We start from the raw sequence: 22,797 nt of genomic DNA on the forward strand, positions 1-22,797 counted from the left end.
ACGCGCTTTCCCTGTTCGGCTGCACCACCTCCCCCTGCTCGTGCACTGGTCTGGGTGTCAGTGATAGCCCCTGGGCTAGCGCGCCGCAGGCTGCACAGCACTATACATACAAATCACAGTGTGTCAGCCTTGTGAATGGGCCCATTTTGACTTTGTCCTTGTAAAGTCAGGCCCCCCTTGAAGCAGGCTGGATCTGTATCCTGCCTCTTTCTTACTTTCCCTTTCATTCTTATGCACACACAGGCAAATGAATGATGAATCCTACACACAGAGACAAGCAGGAGGGTGTATGCACATGCAGAAACACACATGCATAGAAACGCACAGGAAAAAATGGCGGATTTAAATGTGGTGCTAATGGGCAGCACCTCACTGGGGCAGGGTATAAATACATCAACAACAACACGCACACATAGACAGTCCACACACCATAACGGCCAAGACCCGGGGCCTAATCTCACACACTCAGCTAGTACACCTGGTTAATGTTAAGAGGGCAGTTATAGTCAATTACATTCCCATATAACATATAAACCTCCACCCTGCCTGTGCTGGGAGAGTAATTGAAAACAGGCACAGAATGCACCGGGGTCCAGACAAAAAGTCAACTTCCCATACCAACTTTAACCATTCACTATACGTGCTGTCTTCTCTTTTCATATTCTGGAGTCCTGAGGGCAAACATAAGGGGGAGGCAGGGGTGGGCTGCCATTTGATTATAAGGCAGTGAAAGAGCATGAGGATATGGAGTCATATGAGGTACTGGAGATGAAGACAAAAGGAGTGGGAAATGGGGAGACCTTGAGGGTTTTGCCTCCTAGGTGGGGTCCAAGGGTGTTGCCGTTCCTTTGGCTCGGGGTGAGAGGGTGGCAGACCGCTGGTGGTGTTCCATGTGGGTTGGGTGGTGGTGATGAGGGAAGGGGTGGGGGTGGGGGGTAGTGGTTGTAAGTAGGAGTTTGAGACTGACAGGTGACATTACCCTGCGTCATGGCTGGAGGGACAGAGGGACAGAGGGCGCGATGGTTATCCAAGCAGAGAAATGTCAACGTCCAGACACCGCTGTGACACACACACACACACACACACATGCACGCACGCAACACAAACAAGAGCTGCACAGACGCACAAGTACACAAAGATCCAGGACAATGGAGTCTGGAGTCTTTGAGAGCAAAAAGGCTGGCTACAGTGGGCAGAGATGAAGAGATTACATCCTTTCCATTTAAAAAAAGAGGAGATGAGAATAAAGAGACAAAGCAGAAGAAAAGGCTAAGAGTCACTGACTACACTATTACGAGTCAACAACCTTGCATTTATTCATTGTCTGCCTTCCAGACATAAGCTTCCATCCTGTCGCAAAGTTGTTTTTTTCTTCACGTTTGTCCCTTTTCAGTCTGTTCCCTGCCATTTTCATTAAAGCCTAACCTAATTTTGGCAAAGCTTATAAAATGTCCATATTGCTGCTCATTCGACCCCATTGATTTAGTGTTTGGTTAAATATTCACGACTGTGGATGCAATTAACATGCTGTTAATGAATAATTGATCGCATCTTAAGCGGCCATAAAACTCATGCATATTAATTATTGAAACCGGAAATAAGAAAAAAAAAAACAACCTTCCTTGTTTTGCCTCAATCAACATTTTTTCATTTGTTTCTTCAGTTAGGAAAGCCTGTTGAGGGTATTCAAGGGGGAAAAGTGCAGCTCATGAGTGTGTGCATATGGGAAGGAGATGGGAATCAGAAAGTGCTATGAACACTATGCAAATGTCTTCTGTAAACACCACTTTAACAGCTCTCATATGCATTTAGGCTTCCTTTGAGTATATCCATTTAGCTTGCACATGCATCTCTGCGAGTGTCTGTGCGTCATGCAGCTCAGTGTGATGTGGAGTATAGCGCGGGCGAGTCTTGTGTAGACAGCCTCAGTGTGATCGCTGTGACAGGGGTAGTAGCTGCCTGTTTTGAGAGGAAAGTGTTTACCAGGAGCAATAAAAAAAAAAGGTCTAGTGAACATGGGAAGCTTGTCAACACAAAACTGGAGATCAGTCAGTCAACAACAAGCTTTCATCGTCTCTCTGCTATAGTGTACGGTTTTAGGCTGATGTCACCCCTGGCACCTCCCTGGGCCCTGCGGTGAGGGAGTGAACAATAGTGAAGAGAGGGAGAGTGTAAGCCTTAATGTGCCTTTCACAAATGCTGCGATGCACCTGTGGTCAGGTGAACATTTGACTCCTTTCCCATGTGTGAGTGTCTGCGAGCAAAACTGAGTGTTTGTGCACATTTTGGGAAGGTAGTGGGGGAGTTTAAATTCATTATCCGCAGATCTTGCACTCCAAAGCCTATTTAAAATGTCCTGACATGAAAAATACATCCCAGAAGCAGCCACACACTCCAGGAAAACACCAATTTACATTGTTGCTTGTTATTTATTTAGCACTCAAAAAGCTCTCAGAGGTGTGTGTTGTGTGTGTGTTACCCCCCCTTATGTCCCTCTCTGGCACCTAACTAACTACTCTGATGCGATGTTGCTGCCTGGAAGCTAAAAGTGACAAGCCGTCAATTGCGTTCCAATATTAACCCCTTCTCAATGTCTGCGTGCCCATCTTCCTCTCTGTGATGTTGGCATGATCAAAGAAGCAGCACTTTGGCAAAAATAACCAGGGAGAGTGAGTTGGAGGACACCATGCTGCTTACAGAGTGATGAACGACGGCCAGTCTCTCTGCAAAACACTGTCCCCCTTTTCTTTGTCTCTCCTCAGTCTCTCTCATTATCTCCGCCTTTCTCTCGGAGAGGCAACGTGATGCTGTATGCTGAGCATGATTCAATATCTTCTACATACAGACATGCATTAAACAGTAGTTCAAGGAGTGTACAGTATGCAATTTTATGGAGTAGAAGAGGCTATATGCTAAAGCTTTTTATATGGAGAGGATGACAGAGCTCACCATGTTTTCCCCCTGTTTCATTCTTACTATACTGAAGAGAGATCGAAAGAGGGCTGGGCGGGGGATAAAAGAGAGAAGCAGACCACCGCAGAGACAGAACATGATAGAAAGATGCCCCGTGTCTATGTTTCATCTTATCTTAGCAGGTTCACCTAGCGGTGAGATTCCTCAAACACACCTTCAGTCATCAGCAAGGAGAAATGAAGGGAAAGAGAAAGAAAGAGAAAGAGAAAGAAAAGAAAGTAAGCACAAACATAGATAGATAGATAGATAGATAGATAGATAGATAGATAGAAGGGGGGAGAGAGAGAGAGAGAGAGGGAGAGAGAGAGAGATGGGAGGTGGATCTCTGTGGCTAATTCTCTGGGTGTGGGAAAGCAGAGCACCTAACACAGGTTGGCCTGGTTTCAGTAATGAGTTTGATTCTTCTCTCTGCCTCCTCAGTCTCACTGGGGACTAAGACTGCATAATAACATCCTCCACACACACACACACACACACACACACACACACACACACACACACACACACACAGGCACAAACAGGTCTATGGGGAGCTAATTATTCTCACCTGTGTTAATTATTGCTGTAAGCCAATCAGCGGACTCTGTGCTAATTAGGCAGTGTTAGGTCTGATTAGTGTTTTGCAGCAGGCCCACTCAAACTGTTATCTACCATACTAGTCCCCTCAGGCGAGAAAGGAGAGAGGAGAACAGGTGGAGGCTTGCCCTGTGAGTGTGTGTGTGTGTGTGTGTGTGTGTGTGCTCAGGCTTAATAATAAATAACTGAGGGACAGCTTAAATTGACAATAAAACAAAGTCTAATCAGTTTCTTCGCGAATCAAACTTCCATTAAACAAAACAATGCATGCCATCAATTCAACCAGTCTCTGCCCTCTGAGTTAATTGGCCCTGGTTTGGGGTCATTTCTTTTATCTGGACAAACAGCCCCTGTGCCCTTTTAGTTAATGAGGACTGATCCAGGATCAGTTCTGTCACTAATGGCTCCTTTTTGCCAGGATAACCCCTCGAATTGATCCACGCATCACACATGCATCCCCCATCCTGACCCAGGAGTGCTAGCTTCTGTGTGTGTGTGTGTTTGGCAGAAAAACAGAGATGCTCAAAGACGAAAGAGAGACAGAGAAGAAGGAGTGGTGGACATAAATGGAGGGTCTGTTGATGATCCCCCCAGCTAAAGGGAGTGAGAATAAAAAAAGGAGAGAAGGGGAGAAAACAGGAGAAAGGATGAGAGGAGGTGGAGGGAGAGTGGGGTGGGGGGCTGGAGGAAACCTTCCTCTTATGACACGATTGATTTTCTTTCAGAGGCTTGAGCCTGTCACTACTGAACACTTGGTCCCCCACTCCTCCTCACACACACACACACACACACACACACACAGATACAAACTCTGTGCCCTGACCTCCACGTGTGCCTGCTGGTCCATACTGGGTCTAATGACACCAGGGCCTCCCACAGATCAATACCAAACTGTCACTCAGCTGGCACGCACGCATGCACGCACTCAGCCATTGGACAGATGCAGACACACATACGCGCGCATGCAAGGTAGGCTATGCGTTTGCACATTTGTGTATGCTGGAAGCGATGTTTTCTACAACCTCAGCAGATGCCCTCCTCCTCCCTCCCTCTGCCCACACCACAGTCTACACACACACACATACACACACACACACACACACACACGGGACTGAAGCCATATTCTCTCTCCTCAGCCGTTTTCTCACCTTCTGCTCCTTTACACTGAGAGTCTGAGTCCCTGATGTAATATTGATGAGCGAAGATGGAGGCCCTATAAAAAGTGATAGGTCTTTGTGATTGTAAATTATACATTGTCATCGATTTTAACGTCAATTTCCGCGTACGCACACATGCAAAGTCACACACACACACGCACACAAGTATCAAAATAGACACACAACTGCTCATTTGGCCCTAGAGAGAAGGAGGAGAGTCCCCCCCCCAACTTATTGGGAGTCAAGATCACAGAAAAAAAAAAAACCCTCACAAATCACTCCAGCCAGTGAGTTTTCTTTTAATTCTGGACACGAATAATTTATGTCCAATTGAAAATCTGTTGACTGTGAAAAGTTCTGGCTAAAAACATTTGTTTGTCTCTGTTAAATCACTAATTATAGCCTGGCACAACACAGGGCAGATGCAGGCTAATTCACCATTAGGCCGTTTGGTGTTTATTAAACTTTTATAATGTGATCACTCTGATAACAGCACAATTGTTTCCCTGGGCGTGTGTGATTATACTGTTGTACCCCTCTGTCCCTTTGTAATGGCTCCCGCCGAGTGTGTGCGTGTGTGTGTGTGTGTCTTGGAGCTTGTGGAGCAGTGTTTTCCATTTCTCATTAGAGTGGCACAGACTCCTGCTGCAGGGTCAATGGGTGTGTGTGTATGTGTGTGTTTGGGGGGGGTGTGTGTGCGCGTGTGTGTATCTTTTTGAAGGGTAGTGGGGTGGTAATGAGCGCAGGAACATAATACTACGGCGTCCATTAATGCTCTGAGGCAGTGACATTAGGCATACTTAACTAATAGAGCCAGTCTCTGCAATTACCCACTGTTATCTCTGCAGCTTTAGAGGGGAACCGGCTTTAATAAATGTTTGTAGTGATGTGATAAATGCCAGGTTTGCTCATTTGTAATCTACACTGCGGGACAAGGGGAAGCGGGTGGATCTAATTGTTTTCCTTTGGATTGAAGAATGTGGTTGAGTTCAGAAGGGAAGAGAAAAAAAAGCGTATTTCCCTTTTCAGAACATTTTCCTCCAGGTTCATCTTTCTCTCATTCTATTGTCTTATCTATGTGTCTGTCTATCTCTCCATGTCTCTCTCTCTCTCTCTCAGCTCTCAGTGGGATACCTACTGTTACAACTGTCCTCCTGTCAAACAGAGAAAAGCAGTCCGCAGCAGACGCTCACCGTCACGTCTCTGCCTCCTCTTTTTCCTCGCCTCTCATCTCTCTTTCATCTCGGCCCACATCAGAGGCGCGGCCGTGATTGTGCGTGTAAACATCTTGTCATGCTAACACGGGCGTCATGACAGAAGAGACACACGCTTCATTAACGCCACGCTCCTAAGTTTGTCTTGCTGTTTGAACATGCACGTGTAGGCTATACGTCTGTCCACAGAAGTGTGTGTTTCTTGAAATTTCAGGGGTCAGTCACAGAAACACAGTGTGAACTATAAAATATAATGATTTCAATCATCTGCAATCCCAGTTAAGTCAGCTTCAGTCCAAACTTCTCCCCCTGAGGTCCTACCACCAAGAAAAATAAGTTAATTAACAAGCAAGTAATCACTTGCCACAGAAAAGAAAAATAAAACACCACAATTTCACTTCCTTGCACACCCCTCACTCTTTTGGCAGTAAATCTTCACTGTTTGTGTGAAGACAATAGCCAGAGGAAGAGAGAGAGGGAGTGGTGTAGCAAGAGAAAAAGGCTACAGGAGGAAGAATGAGAGAGAGAGAGAAAGCGCCGCTGTTAATTGTTTTCCAGAAAAAGGTTGCGAAGGTCTGCACGTTTGAACTGAATGTCACCTCATGTAAATCACAGCTTCTGCGCTGGAAGAAGCCAATAACAGGGATAATTAGCGTGACTCTCTCCTGAGCCGCACACGGAGATCGAGGAAGGAACACGCTGCCGCGGAAAGCGCGTTCAAACGCAGGGAAGATTCCAAGTGTGATTAACCAAAAAACCCTTCAGAGTTAAATCTGGAGTTTTGAGTGGGAGGACCAAAGAAAAAGACACATAGACAAAGGGGCAGATAGAAAGAGATAGAGAGAGAGAGAGAGAGAGAGAGAGAGAGAAAGAGAGAGAGGGAGAGATAGAGAAAAGAGACACAAGGATAGAGAAAATCAGAGAGACAAACACAAGTAGACGCAGAAGAAAAGGAAACAAGTGAACATTCCTCCCAGCGAGGTCAAGCCACTCGGTAAACAAACAACGTTAGCAGCAGCAGCAGCAGCGCACACACACACACACACACACACAAACACACAAAGGGGGTGAGGCAGTGTAAAACAACAAAGTGTCTCAGTCGATTGCCTACGCCTTACTTTGTCTCCCCTCATCAGTTACATAAACACAAACAAAGGCCTTTAAATTCAGCTCGGTTTTTTGAAGTGGAACAGTGACATGTGCTTGGGTCTCATTTGTTGATGATTAATGCAAAGTAAAAAAAAACAAAAAACAATATACTGGAAATGTAAGAATATATCATCCCTTTGATCCAGCGATACTGTTGACCATAATTGTCCGCATGTTGACGTTGCTGCTTTACATTTAATTATCGCAGAGACGCTCTCTTGAAGATTTCATTTTGTCTCCTAACATTACAGCTCAGATTAGTCAAGCTCAGTGTCACAGAACTAATATACTGTTGGAATAGTTGTGAAAAGGCTTGGAAATTATGATATGGTCACTAAGTAGCCTATATAGCTTTTTAAATGGTTTTAAAGAACACTAAAAATCATCCCACAGAACAAAAAGGGAAAATCTCACAGGATAATCAGAATTTATGAAGTATCATTCTTATGCTCCAGACTCCCACCACCAGCACTGTCACCCCACATCGCTCCCTCCCTGTCTTCCCCCTGCCGTGCAGGTTTTCCTTCTATTGTGGCGTGTGAAACTGAGAGCGCTACTCACAAGGCCTGGCCAGCAATCCATTCTTCCTGGACAGATTGATGGAAAACAATCAACAGACTATACATCTTGCTCGGGCACAGCGGGTCACCAGCACTCATCCTGGACACCTGGACCTACATCCTGGGCTTCAGACGCTGAGGTAAAGCTCCAGAAGAGGGGATGGGACGGATACTGGCTAATGGGAAGTGAGACTCCAGGCTGGGGGGTATATGGAACTGGCATGAGGAGTACAGTCTGTGATCTCACTTAGCAGAAATAATCTGTAAACAATGAATCATTGGTGAGGGCTGAGATCAGGGCGGCTGGAAGCTATGCAGCTCAAAGACACACTGGCAAAGACTGCTGGGAGAGGAGGCTTGAGTATCCTTCACCAAGAGGAGCTGGTGGGTCTATTCAATTAGGCGCAGCAACACAGGCAGCCATGTAACACATTGACTGCGAGAGTGCACTTAGTGGGCCATGCGCTAGACTGTCCACACACATCAGAGCACTGAGAAAACAAAGCCTTGCTCCTGCCGCACCAACATAACCATGCACGTCCGAATGTATAGCATCACACCAAGAGGCAGGAGCGCACACACACACCCTCACACACACACACACGCTCTTCACGCCTCATTTGAAAAGCAAATTGAGCGCATCTTCTGGGGCGAGTCAGGGACTGAATCCTGGAAAACGTTACGCTTTCCTCACTTGCAGTACCACACAAACACACGCACGCACACACGCCATACATGAGACCTTTCATATGGTAAATATATCTGCATTCTATTTAAATCCCCTACTATCTCCATCTCTCCGTCCTGCAATTTTCAACACCAAAAAATGTCTTAAATAGCTCTCAGAGAAGTAGGACGCTACTCATTTGGGTCAGATTTGGCTGGCCAAACCCTTTCATTCTGGGACAGAACAAACACTGACACAAAGGCAAAAGGAGAGCGGCCAGGTCAAGCAGGGAATGTCAAGCAGCAATGACAAAGCAGAAAATAGAGCCAGAACAACGCTATTTAGTTCTAGCAAAAAAAAAAAAAAAAAAGAAAAAGAAAAAAAAGACTCCTCATGTCATGAAACCCAGAACTTTTCAGTGTTATGACAATTGTAAATTACAGTTTATACGGCCTAATAAACTGTTTGTTACCTGTATTCAGCTGGGAAGCATTAGAATAACTACCTATAAATTGTTATAGCAGCTCAGGTTAGTTTATTGGGAAAAGAATTAAAACCCAACAATGCAACACACACTCAAACTTAAGCATTAAAAACACTTATTTGCAGCGTGTTCCTCATTGTTTCCTTAGCACAAAACAAAAACAGCTTGAATTAATTTGACTTTTCTTATTGTAGAAAAAAAAAAGGTTTACTCTGAGAATGGTGTGTTAATTTTTCTTAAGGTGTTTGTCTATGAAAGCAAACCAGTTGTTGGGGCTGAGAGTGCTGAAGGTCTGGATGTGTGTGTTTGTGTGTGTGTGAGAGAGAGAGAGAGAGAGAGATGCAGCACTGTTTTGGAGGCTCCTCGACCTCCAAACTCCCTGCTGTCAATCAGCGCAGCCGTCCATCCCCTGGGGCTGCGCTTTCCTCCAACCCTGGGGGGGATACCACCGCAGGGAGAAAAAAAAAAGAACACAGCCAAACAGATGCAGAGAGCTGCAGGTCAGTGTGAGTGTGCGTGTGTGTGTGTGTGTGCGTGTGTGTGTGTCGCGTTATATTTTTGTACGCCTGTGGATTCTTAAAACTGCGCATGCGTCTGTCTGCATATATATTTGTGTACTGTGTATGAGTGTATCTGAGAGTGAGAGCTGCATCTGTGTGTGTTTGTGTGTGTGTGTGTGTGTGTGTGTGTGAAAGGCAGATTTGTGAAGCAGCCACCACCTGAGGGAGGGGAGTTCTGCCTGCATATCGATGAGCCAGCAACTCTGCCTCTTTGCCCCTGAGCCCTGCACAAACACCGCAACCAGCTCAGGGCCAGTCCTTTTCAAAGCCTCCCATAACATCTGATGCAGCTGCCCCCTCACGCCCCCTCCCTAAACACACACACACACACACACACACACACACACACACACACACACACCTTAACAGTGCATAAAAGAAAGAGCACATCTACAAGAAAAAATAACCAAACTAAAATCTTACAAAAAGAAAAGGGCTGTTCCTAAAGCCAAGGCACAATGTGAGAATATCCCCTTTCTCCCAAAAGATCAAGAAAGAGAGCTACTATCTGTTTTTAGCTTGTCGTTGTCCTGGAGAAAAATATAAAGTCAGTGATAGGTGGTCACAGCGGGAAACCAGTTTGTGAGGAAAATAATGAAATAGAGGGGGAAACGAAGAACTCAGGACATGGGAAGGAAAAAAAAACATTAATGGAGACCTCAATGTTCAGATGTCAGACACAGCAGATACAGTCAGACGAACAAAGCTGTACTGTAAGTGTGTTTCCACATCCTCACCAACGCATTCATGGATGTGAAAGTGAAACTAAGCAGAGGCCCTGCCAGTAAACCACATTAGCATCAAATGCAAATGAGAAGGGGGCTAATAGCTGGACAGGTGCAGACTGGGCCTCTAAATGACACACACACACACACATTCAATAGCACACACACACACAAATGAGATGGATGAATTAAACATGGGTGGGCTCGGTTTGGGGGGCTGGCAGGGCTGACATAAAGTCAATGGCATACATTATTCACTAGCGCACGTTAGCCCAGCCAAGGCAACACATGACCTCTCACCCCCAGGAAGTGCATCCAAACATAACAACCAAAACAATGAGGGGGTTCCCCACTACAGAGGGAGACAAAGAGGGGGAGAGTGACAAACAAGCTGTGCAGCAACGTGCATTAGCTTGGAAAATACACTCCTCAAAACACCACTGGCCCCAAAGTTTAACCTGAGTAAAATCAAATCAGGTGAAGGCCTAAGGCAGGGCAGGGGTGAACCAAAACCAGGTCCACAAGTGCTGCTTACCCACTGTGAAGCTGAGAGTCAGTCCATTCCACTCCAGAACAGGAAACTGTCGGCCATGACATCATGCTACCCGGGAGGAGCACTTCCTGTCCAGCATTCTTCACTCAAGACACACACAACATACACTCGCCAGGAAATGGCCTCTATCAACACACATACACACTCCTGGGGAAATAACCAACATCGACGTGGCTGCACAAGCACAGACACGCATGCAAGGAAATGGGCCACATCAACGGCAGGCTGCAGGAGTGTGTGCAAACACAAACACACAGAAGCACACACTCCAAAACAGCTATAAACCTGAAATAACATCGTCTGTCCATGTAAACTTGACACTGCCCCATCTGTCCCCACGCTGTGACTGGAGAGAGGATTCATGGGATACGCAGGGTTATCCAGTGGATCCTTATCTCTGGTCACAGAGAGTCCCCCCCTCCAGAGAGGCTCTCCCTGCCTGGGGGACACCCGGTGGTAGGCCTTGGGGGAGCTGGACGGGCAGGAAAAGGCCATGGGACACAGGTGGTTGGAGACAAGAGAGGACACTTAGGGCCGGAGGGACAGTCATACCCCCAAAGCGAGTAGGACTGAGAGATTAGGCCACAATCATATGGATGCAGCAAGTAAATTAACCAAAACAGGTCTGTGGGAGTTGAGTTTAAGAAAAGCAAGGCAGAGTGATAGCCAAGGTGTACATGGCAGAGAGGGAAATGTGTTTGTGATTTGAGGCCCATCTAGGCTACACTGACAAGCAGTGGCTGCATATGATTAACCCCACTCCAACTAAGAATGATGGAGAGAGAGGTGGAAGTGGAGGTGGGGGAGTTAAGGGCTCCTCTAATATTATCCTGCCTCTGTAAGAGGCCAAGGCGGACCACACATGTTTCCCAGGGAAGACACAGAGAGGTGCACAAGAGCTTCTCATCTTTCAGCTGCTTCCCTTGCCCAGTGACAAGCACATGTCATGCCAAGGTCTTCCTGTACTCACCATCGGAGAGGCTAGATACATAAAAATCTGGCATGAGTTGTCTTCATCTTCAGCACTGGCTGATGCAGATCAGATGGATTTTGAAATCTGTCCGAGTCAGTTAAAGATGATGACGCTTCTTGTAAGACTGAATGGCACAACAGCATGAAAAGAAGTTGTGGGGGATGTTTTGTTCAACTCCAGTGAAAATCTAAGAAATGTTTAAATGCTCTTTGCTATCATAGCCCAAACAAATACGCTTCATAATTAAAATCTGTATCACATTGCTCCTTGTAGGCGCTTTAAAGCCCAAACAAATTCTCTTTGCAACAGGAGGCAAGATAAAGAGAGGGGTGAGGGAGTGAGCGAGTACAGTACCCAGAGCGCTGCCGATCCACACTGTACCAGATTTGTTCTCCTAACAATCAAATAAGTTTCTCATTAGCTGACTTTATTTTTCCTCATTCCTGCGGTTTTGCTGCAGTGGCCTGTTTCTCCCATCTTAACGAGAGAGAGCTAATTAGGCAATCAGACCCATTACTCTTCCAGAAGAGTTAGAGCTAGCCCAGCTAATTAGGGCTGTAAAATCTAATCATCTCTGCGAAACAGCAGAGGGCTAACGAGCCCTTATTTAACGAACTAAATAACTTCAAGGGTGGAGAGGGGCTGCTGATGGTATTTCTTTATGAATTTGAAGGAGGGGAACTCATGGTAATTGAGTCAGTTTCACCCTCACTGTTGTTTGTTTGTTTATGAATCCCTGATTATTACAACTGCCAAGAATATATTGGTACTAAATGAGCAAACGTATAAATCCTCCTCTCCTTATTCCCCCTCTTTAAAACAAGCCAACATCCCCCCAATCGCTCTCCTCTCACCTGACCTATTTTCCTGTCCAGAAAGAGTGCTCGCTGGAGAGGAAAACGGAGATACTGCTGTTGTTTTCCCTCCCCCTGTTCTAATTTGTTGTTCGTTAATGCTGCCCTCACACCTGAGCCATTGGGTGTCAGGGGAATACCGCCAGCGAGCAACCTCAACACATGCTCAGTGTGAGAAAGCTGTTCACTGCATAGCTCAGCCTGTTTCGTCAAGGTGGCTCTGCTCAAACTGTGGCAAACTGAAGGGAAAGTTTAACCATAGCAAGTCAGGATGGTGCCAACAACAAACAAAAAGCAAAAAAAATAAACAAAAAAACAAAACAAAAAAAAGGTACATAGTGACGTAGTGCACAGATGTGAAACTCAACAAGTACACACCCTTGAAAACAACAATCAGAAATATGGCACAGAGTGATGGGCAGGCGTGTTGTCTGAGGCCACGTGGTGGGGTGCAGCTGTCTTAGGGAGCGCTGAGTTGAGGCTTTCTGCTTCACTGGAGCGGAACGAAGGTGGCGTTCACAGACACAAACTCACTCACTCAAACACACACACATACACAGGTAGCTTTTGACAGAGCAGCAGCGAGAACGGGACAGCTGTGTTCATCAGATAGCACAGGTCATTGCCTCATTAACACACAGAAAAATACACTCAAATGTGACAAATTCAAATTGGACATAAAACCCTAAACTGCAATGCATTTTGCTTTACCTGATAATGCAGCAGTCTGGACATGTAATAGATCACAAATCACAGAAAAGGTGGTGAAAAAAGAAAAAATCACTTCAGCATCAAAAGTTTTTTTCTCTCATTCTGTCCCAAGTTGCACAAAATCTGCACGCTCCAACAATCACTCAAGTATAAACAAATAATTTCCCTCACACTGTACTTCCACACGTGTGCGACACGCACGCACACAGTGCAGGCTGACCTATAAATCTACAGGGTTTTTCTTTATTCCGACTGGCCGTAAATCATGAGAGCTGCTGCATCGGTCAGAGGTGGTTTATGACGGCAGGAGAAAGGTGAACGCTCAAAGAAAAGTGTGTGCAGGAGTGTGTCTACCAGCGTCAAAAGCGGCAGACGAGCTTCAGTGCCATGCTTGGCTCCCAGAGTGAGATTTATACATAGAAACACACACACAAGGCTGTAGCTGTAACCCTAACTGCTCATCAGCTAAGTCATCAGCCCGACCACACAAACACTGTTTGACCACAGCTGAAGCAGAACTCCACTGCTCTGTGATTGCTCCTCCACTTCACACACATACCACTGGAAGATTATTTACTGCTGTTTCACACGTTTTGCTTACACAGTCGATTATGGTTGTGAGATTTAAACAACCTGTGGCCTCCTTTTATTAGGCCTGCAGGTTTTATTTTCTCAACCAAATCACATGTCAGTAATAGCATTCATCAGCTTACTTTTCAATTTGGTCATGATTTTTGCATCTACAGTATGTTTCTGCCACATTTACTGCCTGTCGGTTCCTGCTTGCACCCACACACAGCCATACATGACGTGTCTTGCGTTTGCGTTCATGTCGGGCGAGGTTAAAGGGCAAACTTTGCTTACCTGTCGATGATGACAGGGTCTGATGGGGTCTCGTTCCTGTTGCCACAACTCTTCTTATCACAGCATCGACTGCAGGGAGGTGAGAGAGGAGGAGGTCGGTGGAGGGGGCAGAGACAAAGAGGAGTTAGTCACAGACGTGTGAACAACAGAGAAAGCAAGATAAGTTACAGTACGGAGAGGGAGTGGAAGTCAGATGAGTGTTACAGGAAAGAGAAAGAGGAGTAAAAGGCGTGAGATTTTGGTAGAGTTTAAGAAACAGTGTGGATTGGATTTCTGTCGGGCTTATCAGCGTAAGACTGAGGCTCTAGCTCTACGGTAGGTGAGATCAGCGGGGCGATTTTAGGAAAAGTTTGGAGGAGAAGTGCAAAAGCAGCGAGCTTGAATGTGGCTGGATACAAACTTGAATTAGCCTCCAGGGCTCAGGTTAGCTCCATTTCTGTCAGACATCACACAACCAGACATCTTATGTTCTCTATTTTTCCTCAGTGCTCGTCCCCTCCCTCTATCCCGCCTCTCTCTCTCTCTTTCGCTCTTTCTCTCTCTCAGAAGTGGGTCACAGAGTGGTCCCACTGGACCTGGGGAGTAGTGCATGCTGGGTAGAAGGGGGTTGCATACTGATGTGACGAGTCCTTTCTGAATCATTTGACTGCACTACAATCTAACAGTGTGTTGTGTGCCATCAAAACCCCCCGCCACCCAGTACCCCCCAAAAAGTATCATCCCGTCTACCTTTTCCTCTCTGTCTGCTTGTCTGTGTGTACAGTACGCATGTCTACGTGTACCTGTGTGCATCCACTGTGTTTGTTTGTGAGTGTGTGCGAGTGAGAGAGAGAGGGGGGAGATGGAGAAAGACACAAAAGAGAGTGGAAGAAGGGGGGAGCGAGACTGACCCTCCCCCCCCTTCTTTCTTGAGTCCCTCAGGACAGGAGGCTTGGAGAGCCAGATCAGATTTCTGATTTCGACCGTTTCCTGCAGCATATGAAAACAAGTGGTCTAAATTGCCATGTGTGATAACCAGGAAGTGGCTACACTTTGCCACTAGCCATTTTTCTGCATGTAACCCTACATGCATTTCTAAATGGCTGCAGTTTGTGAGGGTCAGTCACATGCTGCTTGACGCTTTTATCGATTTTTGAATGTACGATATCTGTGCTTACTTTAGTACGTTTGACTCTGTGTGTGTGTGTGTGAATGTGTGTACATTATGTGTAATTTGAGTCTGTCCCCCTCTGCACATAGCTCACTGTCAGGACACAGCAAACTGCATGTATTACACAGACTAAGGAGGATGGGTTTGAGTAATGAGCTTTTCCTTGTCCTAATTAGCTGAACATGAGAGGGATGCACACAGACACATAAACACACACACACACATCCCTATCAACAGAAATAGGCCAGGGCCCATCTCCCCAACCCACTTTGAGAAAAATTATAAGATTTCTATTGTAATTTAGCAGTGCTCCTCATGCCTTTGCCTTCTCTTTACACGACACCTCCAGTGTTCATCTCGATGCAGACTATGAAACGTTGGCCAGACCAACACACCGACAGTGTTTGTTGTCTTACCTGCACATGATCTCGTGGGTCAACAGGACCCGACACATCTCTGGGTTTTTATCTTGGCCCTCATAGACAATTGCCTAAAGGATAGAAGAAGAAAAAGATAAATCACAAAAAAAATTAAAATAACTGTGATTTTTTTATGTGGCATACTGCAAGGAAAAAAAGTGAGCTGCTGCTGCAGGGGCAAATAAAAAACAGAAAAATGTGTGTGTCTTTCATCTGGGAGTAGTGTTGTCTATCTGGCAAATGTGTGTATCGTGGGAATCCAGTCCTCCTGAACAGGAACGCTCTGTTCTGACAGAGACAGTGAGAGAGAAAGCATTTGTGTGTGTGCTTGTGCGTGTCTGTACTCCTGCGTGTGCATATGTGTTTGTGCGTGCACGTATGTTTATATGCTGTGTACAGTGAGCAGTTGGACTGCCAGACTGGAGTATAGTGCACCATCTGGTCCATACAGCACAGCGTCCAAAATTCTAGTCTGGTTACCCCTCCAACCCCACTCAACATGCTCTCCAGGGCTGTGATCACCCTGCACACACACACACACACACACACACTAATAAACATGCAAACACACTCGCACAAACAATATCCCCTCCTACTCCTTTCATTCTAAGGCAAACTCTCTTCAAGCCTAATGGCACTAGAGGCAGAATTGGCAAAACAAAAGACCTGATATCAAAACAGCGTTGAAACAGCTTATTTTCTTCGTTATCTAATTCATCCAAATGAAGAATTCCCTCAGTGTGTGCCAGCCCACATGTGCTGCTCTGTATTTCTTTGTGTGATTGAATTGGCCATAACACACTCAGGGATAGTTTGTTCTGTTTCACATTGAGGAAATGAGGGTCAAGGTCCTCAAAAAGTGAGCTGGCATGCATCACTGTCTCTCTCAAACACTAACACTAACACTAACACACAATAGCTTCTGCACCTCAGAGATATTCACACACTATATGCGCACCATTACACAGCCTCACACACACACATACTGCCTGACGCATATAAAAACACACACCACTCCACTTACAGGCTGCTGTGCAAAGGTAAAGTATGAGGACACATGTCCTCTACTTTTCTGGGCCTCTGTAAATGTATTCCACAGGTAAGACAGGTCGTTTATCAAACCGGCTGTACTGCGCTGAAGTTGAGGGTCTCAGACACAGGCATGCAGAGGGGTGAGGGAGTGGGGGGAGGAGGAGGAGGAGGAGGAGGAGGAGGAGGAGAAGGGGGCATTTGGTGCGGAGGCAACGTTTACACCAACACGGCCACCTGAACTCGTGGACAGTTTAATGCAAACATCTCACCTGTTTAGTCATGGAGTCAATGAGACGAACGTACAAGTCCTGCTCTGTCCTGATCCCTGCAGAGACAGAGAGACAGATCGCAGGATTCATATCACATCTGAGGCAAAGCTTTCCCCATTTCGGGGGACATTTCAGATCACAAGTTTCATTCATTCTGACTTCCCCTGTGAGGGGAACACAATGAGTTTGAGTGTGTCACTAATGACTTTCACTATTTGTTGCAAGCTGTCAGTTTGCTTGGGACCTGAAAATGTAATTTACTTTTGTTTGCTCCTAATGACGTTGTCTCTAAAAACATTTATTAAAGAACTTAACTGAAAATGCACAAAGGAGTTTATTTTTTTATTATTTTAATCAATGTAATTAAATTATTCAATTGAAACACAAAGACTAAAATAGATAAATAAATAAACTAAACGTTAAAAGGAGGATGGGAAACATTTTATTCTTGCTGCCTTGGGTTATTTACTGCTGCCAAAATATTTTTAATGTAGGAAGCGTAATAATAATACTAATAATCATCTAACGTATTTTATTAATCACATGAAGCACTGATCCTTGACGATGAACAAAAATAAATACATATAACAGGACACTCGAAAATGACGTTCAACGGTGTGACCTAAAACGTGTTTCTCTGAGTTTCTTCACTTTGGTTCAACGTATCATTGACTCAGTGCTTTTGTTATTGCTCCATAAAATAATATTTAAAGTGAACTCACCGTTACTGTAGAGGAGCTGAAGTCTATAATGGATCCCATTGTTGGTCTTTTCCCCCGTCGTTTCCTATGAAAATTAAACCAAACAGACCCGGTCAGAGAAAGCAATCCAGCTCCTCCTGGGACTTTTTCCCGCGGGTCCACAACTTGACATTTTTAGATTATTAACATTTTACAAAACTGCGATCAAATTTAAATCACTGCACTTCTGTCACCCACACAGCCAAAGGAAAGAAAGAAGGCTCTGTTTGTAACTTGAACAACTTTTTTTTCGTGTCGTCTGACTAAATATATTTTGCACACTCAACTTATGAATCATCTGGTATTAAAACAACTTTATTTACAAATAGGGATGTCATCGATTTTATCAACTTATACCTAAATTGTTTAGCACATTTATCAAATTTCAAAATAATTATAAATTGACATATCAATTATTTCTGTATTTGATAAATCGGCATTATATTAAAATGAGTTATTAATACTGAGCCACAGCATAGGGACATTTGTACCTAATAAATAATAAACAAGCCGATACTAAATGCTGATGAATAAAACAAACATTTGTAAAAACACTTTTAACTCCACTGGCGAGCAGATCAATATTACACTTAATGGACGCATCAAACACCAATATTGATGCTCATTAAAAAATTAAAGATCTTGTCTGACAAAACCTGCAGGTATGCAGGCAACACGCTGTGCTCAAGTGTATGAAAATGTGATTCAATATTATTATTGGCAGCTGAGGACAACAGTGATTCAAGCAGTCCAAGACTGATTTCGAAGGTTTTGTAATTATAAAGAAAAGGAAAAATAATCAGAAGTCTTTACGTCTCTCAGGAAACCACGACTAAAAATCACATCAGGGAAGCCTTCAGGAACCCACGGACCCTGCTGTGTGCGTCTGGCCACTTTGTTAACACACGCCTGGTAATTTATGACTTCGACTTAACAGTCCAGTGCACTGTGTCAGGCAGCAGCCCGCTAAACGCTCCAACAATATAAGCTTGTTTTACAGATTTTATGTAAAACTCTCATATGGTGGAAATATTTTTACATTATTATTTTCTTTTCTTGGTGAAATGTGCAAACTCACCTTTTCCTTTTCCACAAAGTCCACGAAGGTGGTTCTCTCTATTTCCACGGGCTGACCCTGCCTGTCGTATAAGGCCAACACGAAGTGGAAGAAGTTGGACTTGCGAAGGTTGGAGGGCGGCTGTTTCTCAAAGTGTGCCCGAGCGAGACCCACTCCGCTGCGGACACAAGCACAAAACCAGCACGAGCCACAACGAAGGCAATTAAAAATAAATCCAGTCAACACAAACAGCAACAACAACAGAGATCTGTCTGTTAACCTCCGAGCCGCAGTCCCTGTCCGTTCCTAACCGCATGGGCAGAAATTTAATTAGCACCTTTTCTAACGCGCGCTCACGGCCTTTGTAGTTCGATCAGCTGTGATGAAACAAATAAGTTAAAATATTGAGCTAAAGGTCTAAAAATAAATGTATTCATTTATATTACAAACATATCAGTTACTTTCATGATGGCAGGACTGATCGGCCTATTTTTATTTTAAACTTGAACAAGTTGGTTAATAATAAATATATGTATTTTTATGTTTTTTTTAATGAAAAACTACCACATTTAAAAATAGTTCGATTTATGCATGCAGTCTATGAAAAGTAACCTACTCTGCTTCATCACAACCAAGAAGAAAGACAAGCACCGAAAACAGCTGAAGATCTTAAAGACAAACTCTCAGCACTTTCCGCGCAACACACACACACACACACACACACGCAAGTTAAGCTGAGCTCACAATCAACGCCTGCGACCTTAAAAGTGCTTTATTAAATTTGCTTTCCGTCCAGAAATATGTTCAAGCACTTGAGCCCCACGCTGTATTTAATCGCGTTGTACTTAAGAGTTAAAATTAAAGCCAGCAGGAACGGTGGTTTATCCAACAATTACGTCCTCTGGGAACGCGCGCTGCCCCAAGTGATTCGGCCGCTCCGTCTTTTAGCACCGCTCTTCCCCCCGGTCCGCGAGCCCCCGGTGTCAGCGCAGCGCCAAGGCCGCCTCAGGCTCACCTCTGGGCGGCTGTGTTGGCGTCCAGCACTCCGGCGCCCTGCATCCATGTCCGAACCGCGTTCATCCCGGCCACCATGGGCTCTTCTTTCATACTACTCCCACTCCTCTGGATGCTCTCGTGGATGCCAAACATCAAAACGCACCTTCACTCTGTCGCTGTCTCTCTCTCTCTCTCTCTCCCTTACACACACACACACCCTCTCTCTCTCTCTCCTCTCTCTCTCTATCCTCCTCTCCTTGGCTCCCTCCTTTTCTCCTGCCTCCCCTCCTCTTGCGTCCGTTTGATCGCGCTGTCAGAGGAGCAAAGTGGCGTGGTCTATTTCACTTGGCGTTTAGTTGCGCGTGTGTTTCTCAAAGTAAACAAAATATGCGACATGCGGAAGGAAAAGGGGAGCTGTCAGCATCCAGGGTTAGCTGCAACTCATGTCAGCGACTCCAGAAGAAACAGAGGAGTGTGTGGGGTGGGGAGGGGAGGGGAGCAGCAGCTATGAAGATGAACAACGTGAGAGCGATGAAAGGGGAAGCGCAGGATGAGAAACTGCACTGAGTTGGCGACAGACCGCCGGCGCAACGTGCAGCTTTACAAAAACAGAAGCAAAAATGTCAGTTTCTGCAACAAACGGTCCACAGCGAGAGGGAAAACCAGGAAGATGAAGCACGTTTCACCCCAGTTCGCCCCGGTCTTTATTTTGCAAATTCTTCTCCTCTGCTCAGATGAATGAAACGGGAGATGACGCGCAATTAAGAGGCAGTCCTGGGCAACAGCAGCTCCGCTCCTCGTCAGCTCCTGCTCGGGTGATTTGCGCTCTATTCTTCCCTGAGGAATCACTTTGGACCATCTCTGGGATGCCAAACAGGAGAGAACTAGTAGGTGAGGGAGGCGTGGTCTACAAGGCGAGCAGGAACGCCCCCCCTCCCCTTTTCCCCAGCGCAAAGTTAATAACACGGACAATCAGCTGTCCACCAACCCGACCAACACGCCGTCCGCCCGCCTGCCTGCTGTCCCCGCCTCGTCCCACGCAGTGTCCCGCCCCGGCCACTTAACCAGAAGCTGCGCACGATGTGTGTTTGTGTGTGCCAGCGCGTGCGTGTGTGTGTGTGTGTCCGTGCGCGCGCCAGTGTTTAAAGTTGACGATTAATTCACGACTATCAAACGTCAGCTCATGGGAGGACGTTATAGTTTTATCCATGTAGTTTGCCCGCTGAGATTAAAGGGCAGCGTGGAGAGGAGACTGCTGCGGCTTTAACATCTCACGTCTGTTTGCTGCGTTGTCATTTGAGCTGCAGCTATGCAAAATGTGCCCACGTCTGTGCAAAACAAGACGAAACAGAACCCGATGGCATTTTATTCCACGGGCATCAAATACAACAGATATTTGTCTCATTATTATGTGACAGAAACATGCAACAGCACAACGAGAGGAGACAGTTGGAGGAGTAGTTGCAGCACTCGTGTGCAGAATTCATTGTGCTTTTTTGTTTTTTACCTTGCGTATGTGTCAAGTTAAATCAACATCAGCAAATGAGCATCCATGTTTTCATTTTCAACACTGTGCACGGGTGTTTCTGAATGAACCTGTTCTGAAAAACAATGCAAAAAAAAAAAAGTCGACTTAATTTGAAGATTTCAAAACGTAAATGTTGTGTTTTCTCACAAGAAAAGAACTGAACCAACTGTGGTGAGCAGCGCTCATTCTGAGTATCAACTCGGGCAGATTATGAGCTTAAGAAAGTTTCAATTCACCAAAAAGTCTGGCAGCCACTGCGTACATTTTTCTGTTACAGCCCGATGGTTTGAAATTAGCTTTGATTAGATGCATTACATAAATCTTGCGGGACTAAGTGCTGAATCCAACATAAATAGGAGGATTACAGCTAAAGCGCGCTCTGTCCCCTTGTCCAAAAAATTGCAAACAGTTTAAAATAACTGCTCAAAAACAACAACAAAAAAAAAGTAAAAAATAAAACCGAAGTGAAGTTAAAAAATTTGCATGGTTGCTCACAGAAGCGTGAAACTGCACAGCCAAGACAGCTTGCATGATGAAGTGAAAAGATTTTGCAGCAACTCTCCTCATGTTCCCCATCAGCTCTGGCTTCCCCTCCATCAGTACGGAGAAAATTCTAAATTGTCAAATTGAATCGTCTGGGGGCCATCTGTTCAATAAGTACTGTTTGGTTTATCATAATGAAAATGAAAGAACGAGAGAGTCGTTTTTATTATTATCATTATCATCGTTATCAGGGAGCAGCTTTGAAAATTAAGATTTTATCAAGAATTGTTGAAATGAATCAGTTTGACACGTTAGTGCACATTTCCGAGCCTGAGAAGAAAGGTCAAATGAAATTCTGACAAAACCTATGCGCTGTTTTGCAGAATATAATTATGTTTTTATTATTCGAATAATTAGAAAAAAAAAAACACGATTGTTATTTTAATCCTAGTGATGATGTGACATTTTTCAGCTGTATAAATGCCCTCCTACTGTGCAGCCAGCAGAATCAGGCACAGGACTCTCAGCCGGTGACGGAGTCTAATAAATACCATAAACGGTCAAGGTTTGACACCACACCTCCGCAATCATCTCGTCATTGTCTATAGCTGTTTATTTATGTCTCCTGCTGTGGGAGGAGAAATGTGAGGACCCCACCACGTGAGTACACGACATAATAAATAGTGCTAAATAAAAGCAACGTGAGATAAAATGTCTCTCACACTCACAGTACCTCACTTTTACGCACCGACACACACACACACACACACACACACGTTCAGAGTTATCCTTCAGCACATTTGTTTGATTGTGACCGTCTCTACTCTCGCCACGATCTGTCTGCCTTGGTCGGCATGCGGACCAGCGCGAACACTCCAGGCCCCTGAGGTGGCATGTATTTATATCCCCGAGCACCAACACACACTGTTAGCCCAAATATCACTGTCTCACTATCCAAAAACAGAGCTGTCAGCTGGGACCCGATGATCCAGTCATGTTAATACGGTGATTTACTAACTCCATGGCACCCAGACATAAAAGGTTTGCGACATATCTTTGTCCATTACGCACAGGCAGGAATGCGCCCGCCATGTAAACGATGG

The 22,797-nt window shown here is 45.1% G+C and overlaps 1 protein-coding gene across 4 annotated transcripts in view; it reads right to left on the reverse strand.

Annotated features, from left to right (window-relative positions):
• Window positions 1-21,122, reverse strand: part of ebf1a (EBF transcription factor 1a) — a 54,366-nt gene extending 33,244 nt beyond the window's left edge. For 2 of the 4 annotated variants that reach the window (XM_046406230.1, XM_046406231.1), the window contains exons 1-6: window positions 19,703-21,122; window positions 18,709-18,865; window positions 17,613-17,676; window positions 16,891-16,946; window positions 15,587-15,660; window positions 14,021-14,089 (exon numbers count right to left, since the gene is read on the reverse strand). In XM_046406230.1, the coding sequence (XP_046262186.1) occupies window positions 14,021-14,089; window positions 15,587-15,660; window positions 16,891-16,946; window positions 17,613-17,676; window positions 18,709-18,865; window positions 19,703-19,836 (554 nt within the window). In that variant the 5' untranslated portion in view covers window positions 19,837-21,122. The remainder of the gene's footprint in view (window positions 1-14,020; window positions 14,090-15,586; window positions 15,661-16,890; window positions 16,947-17,612; window positions 17,677-18,708; window positions 18,866-19,702) is intronic. The other 2 variants (XM_046406232.1, XM_046406233.1) reach the window with 2 other exon arrangements.
• Window positions 21,123-22,797: the final 1,675 nt, after the last annotated feature.

The sequence above is a fragment of the Scatophagus argus genome, chromosome 12, assembly GCF_020382885.2.
Source record: "Scatophagus argus isolate fScaArg1 chromosome 12, fScaArg1.pri, whole genome shotgun sequence".
Lineage (NCBI taxonomy): Eukaryota > Metazoa > Chordata > Actinopteri > Scatophagidae > Scatophagus > Scatophagus argus.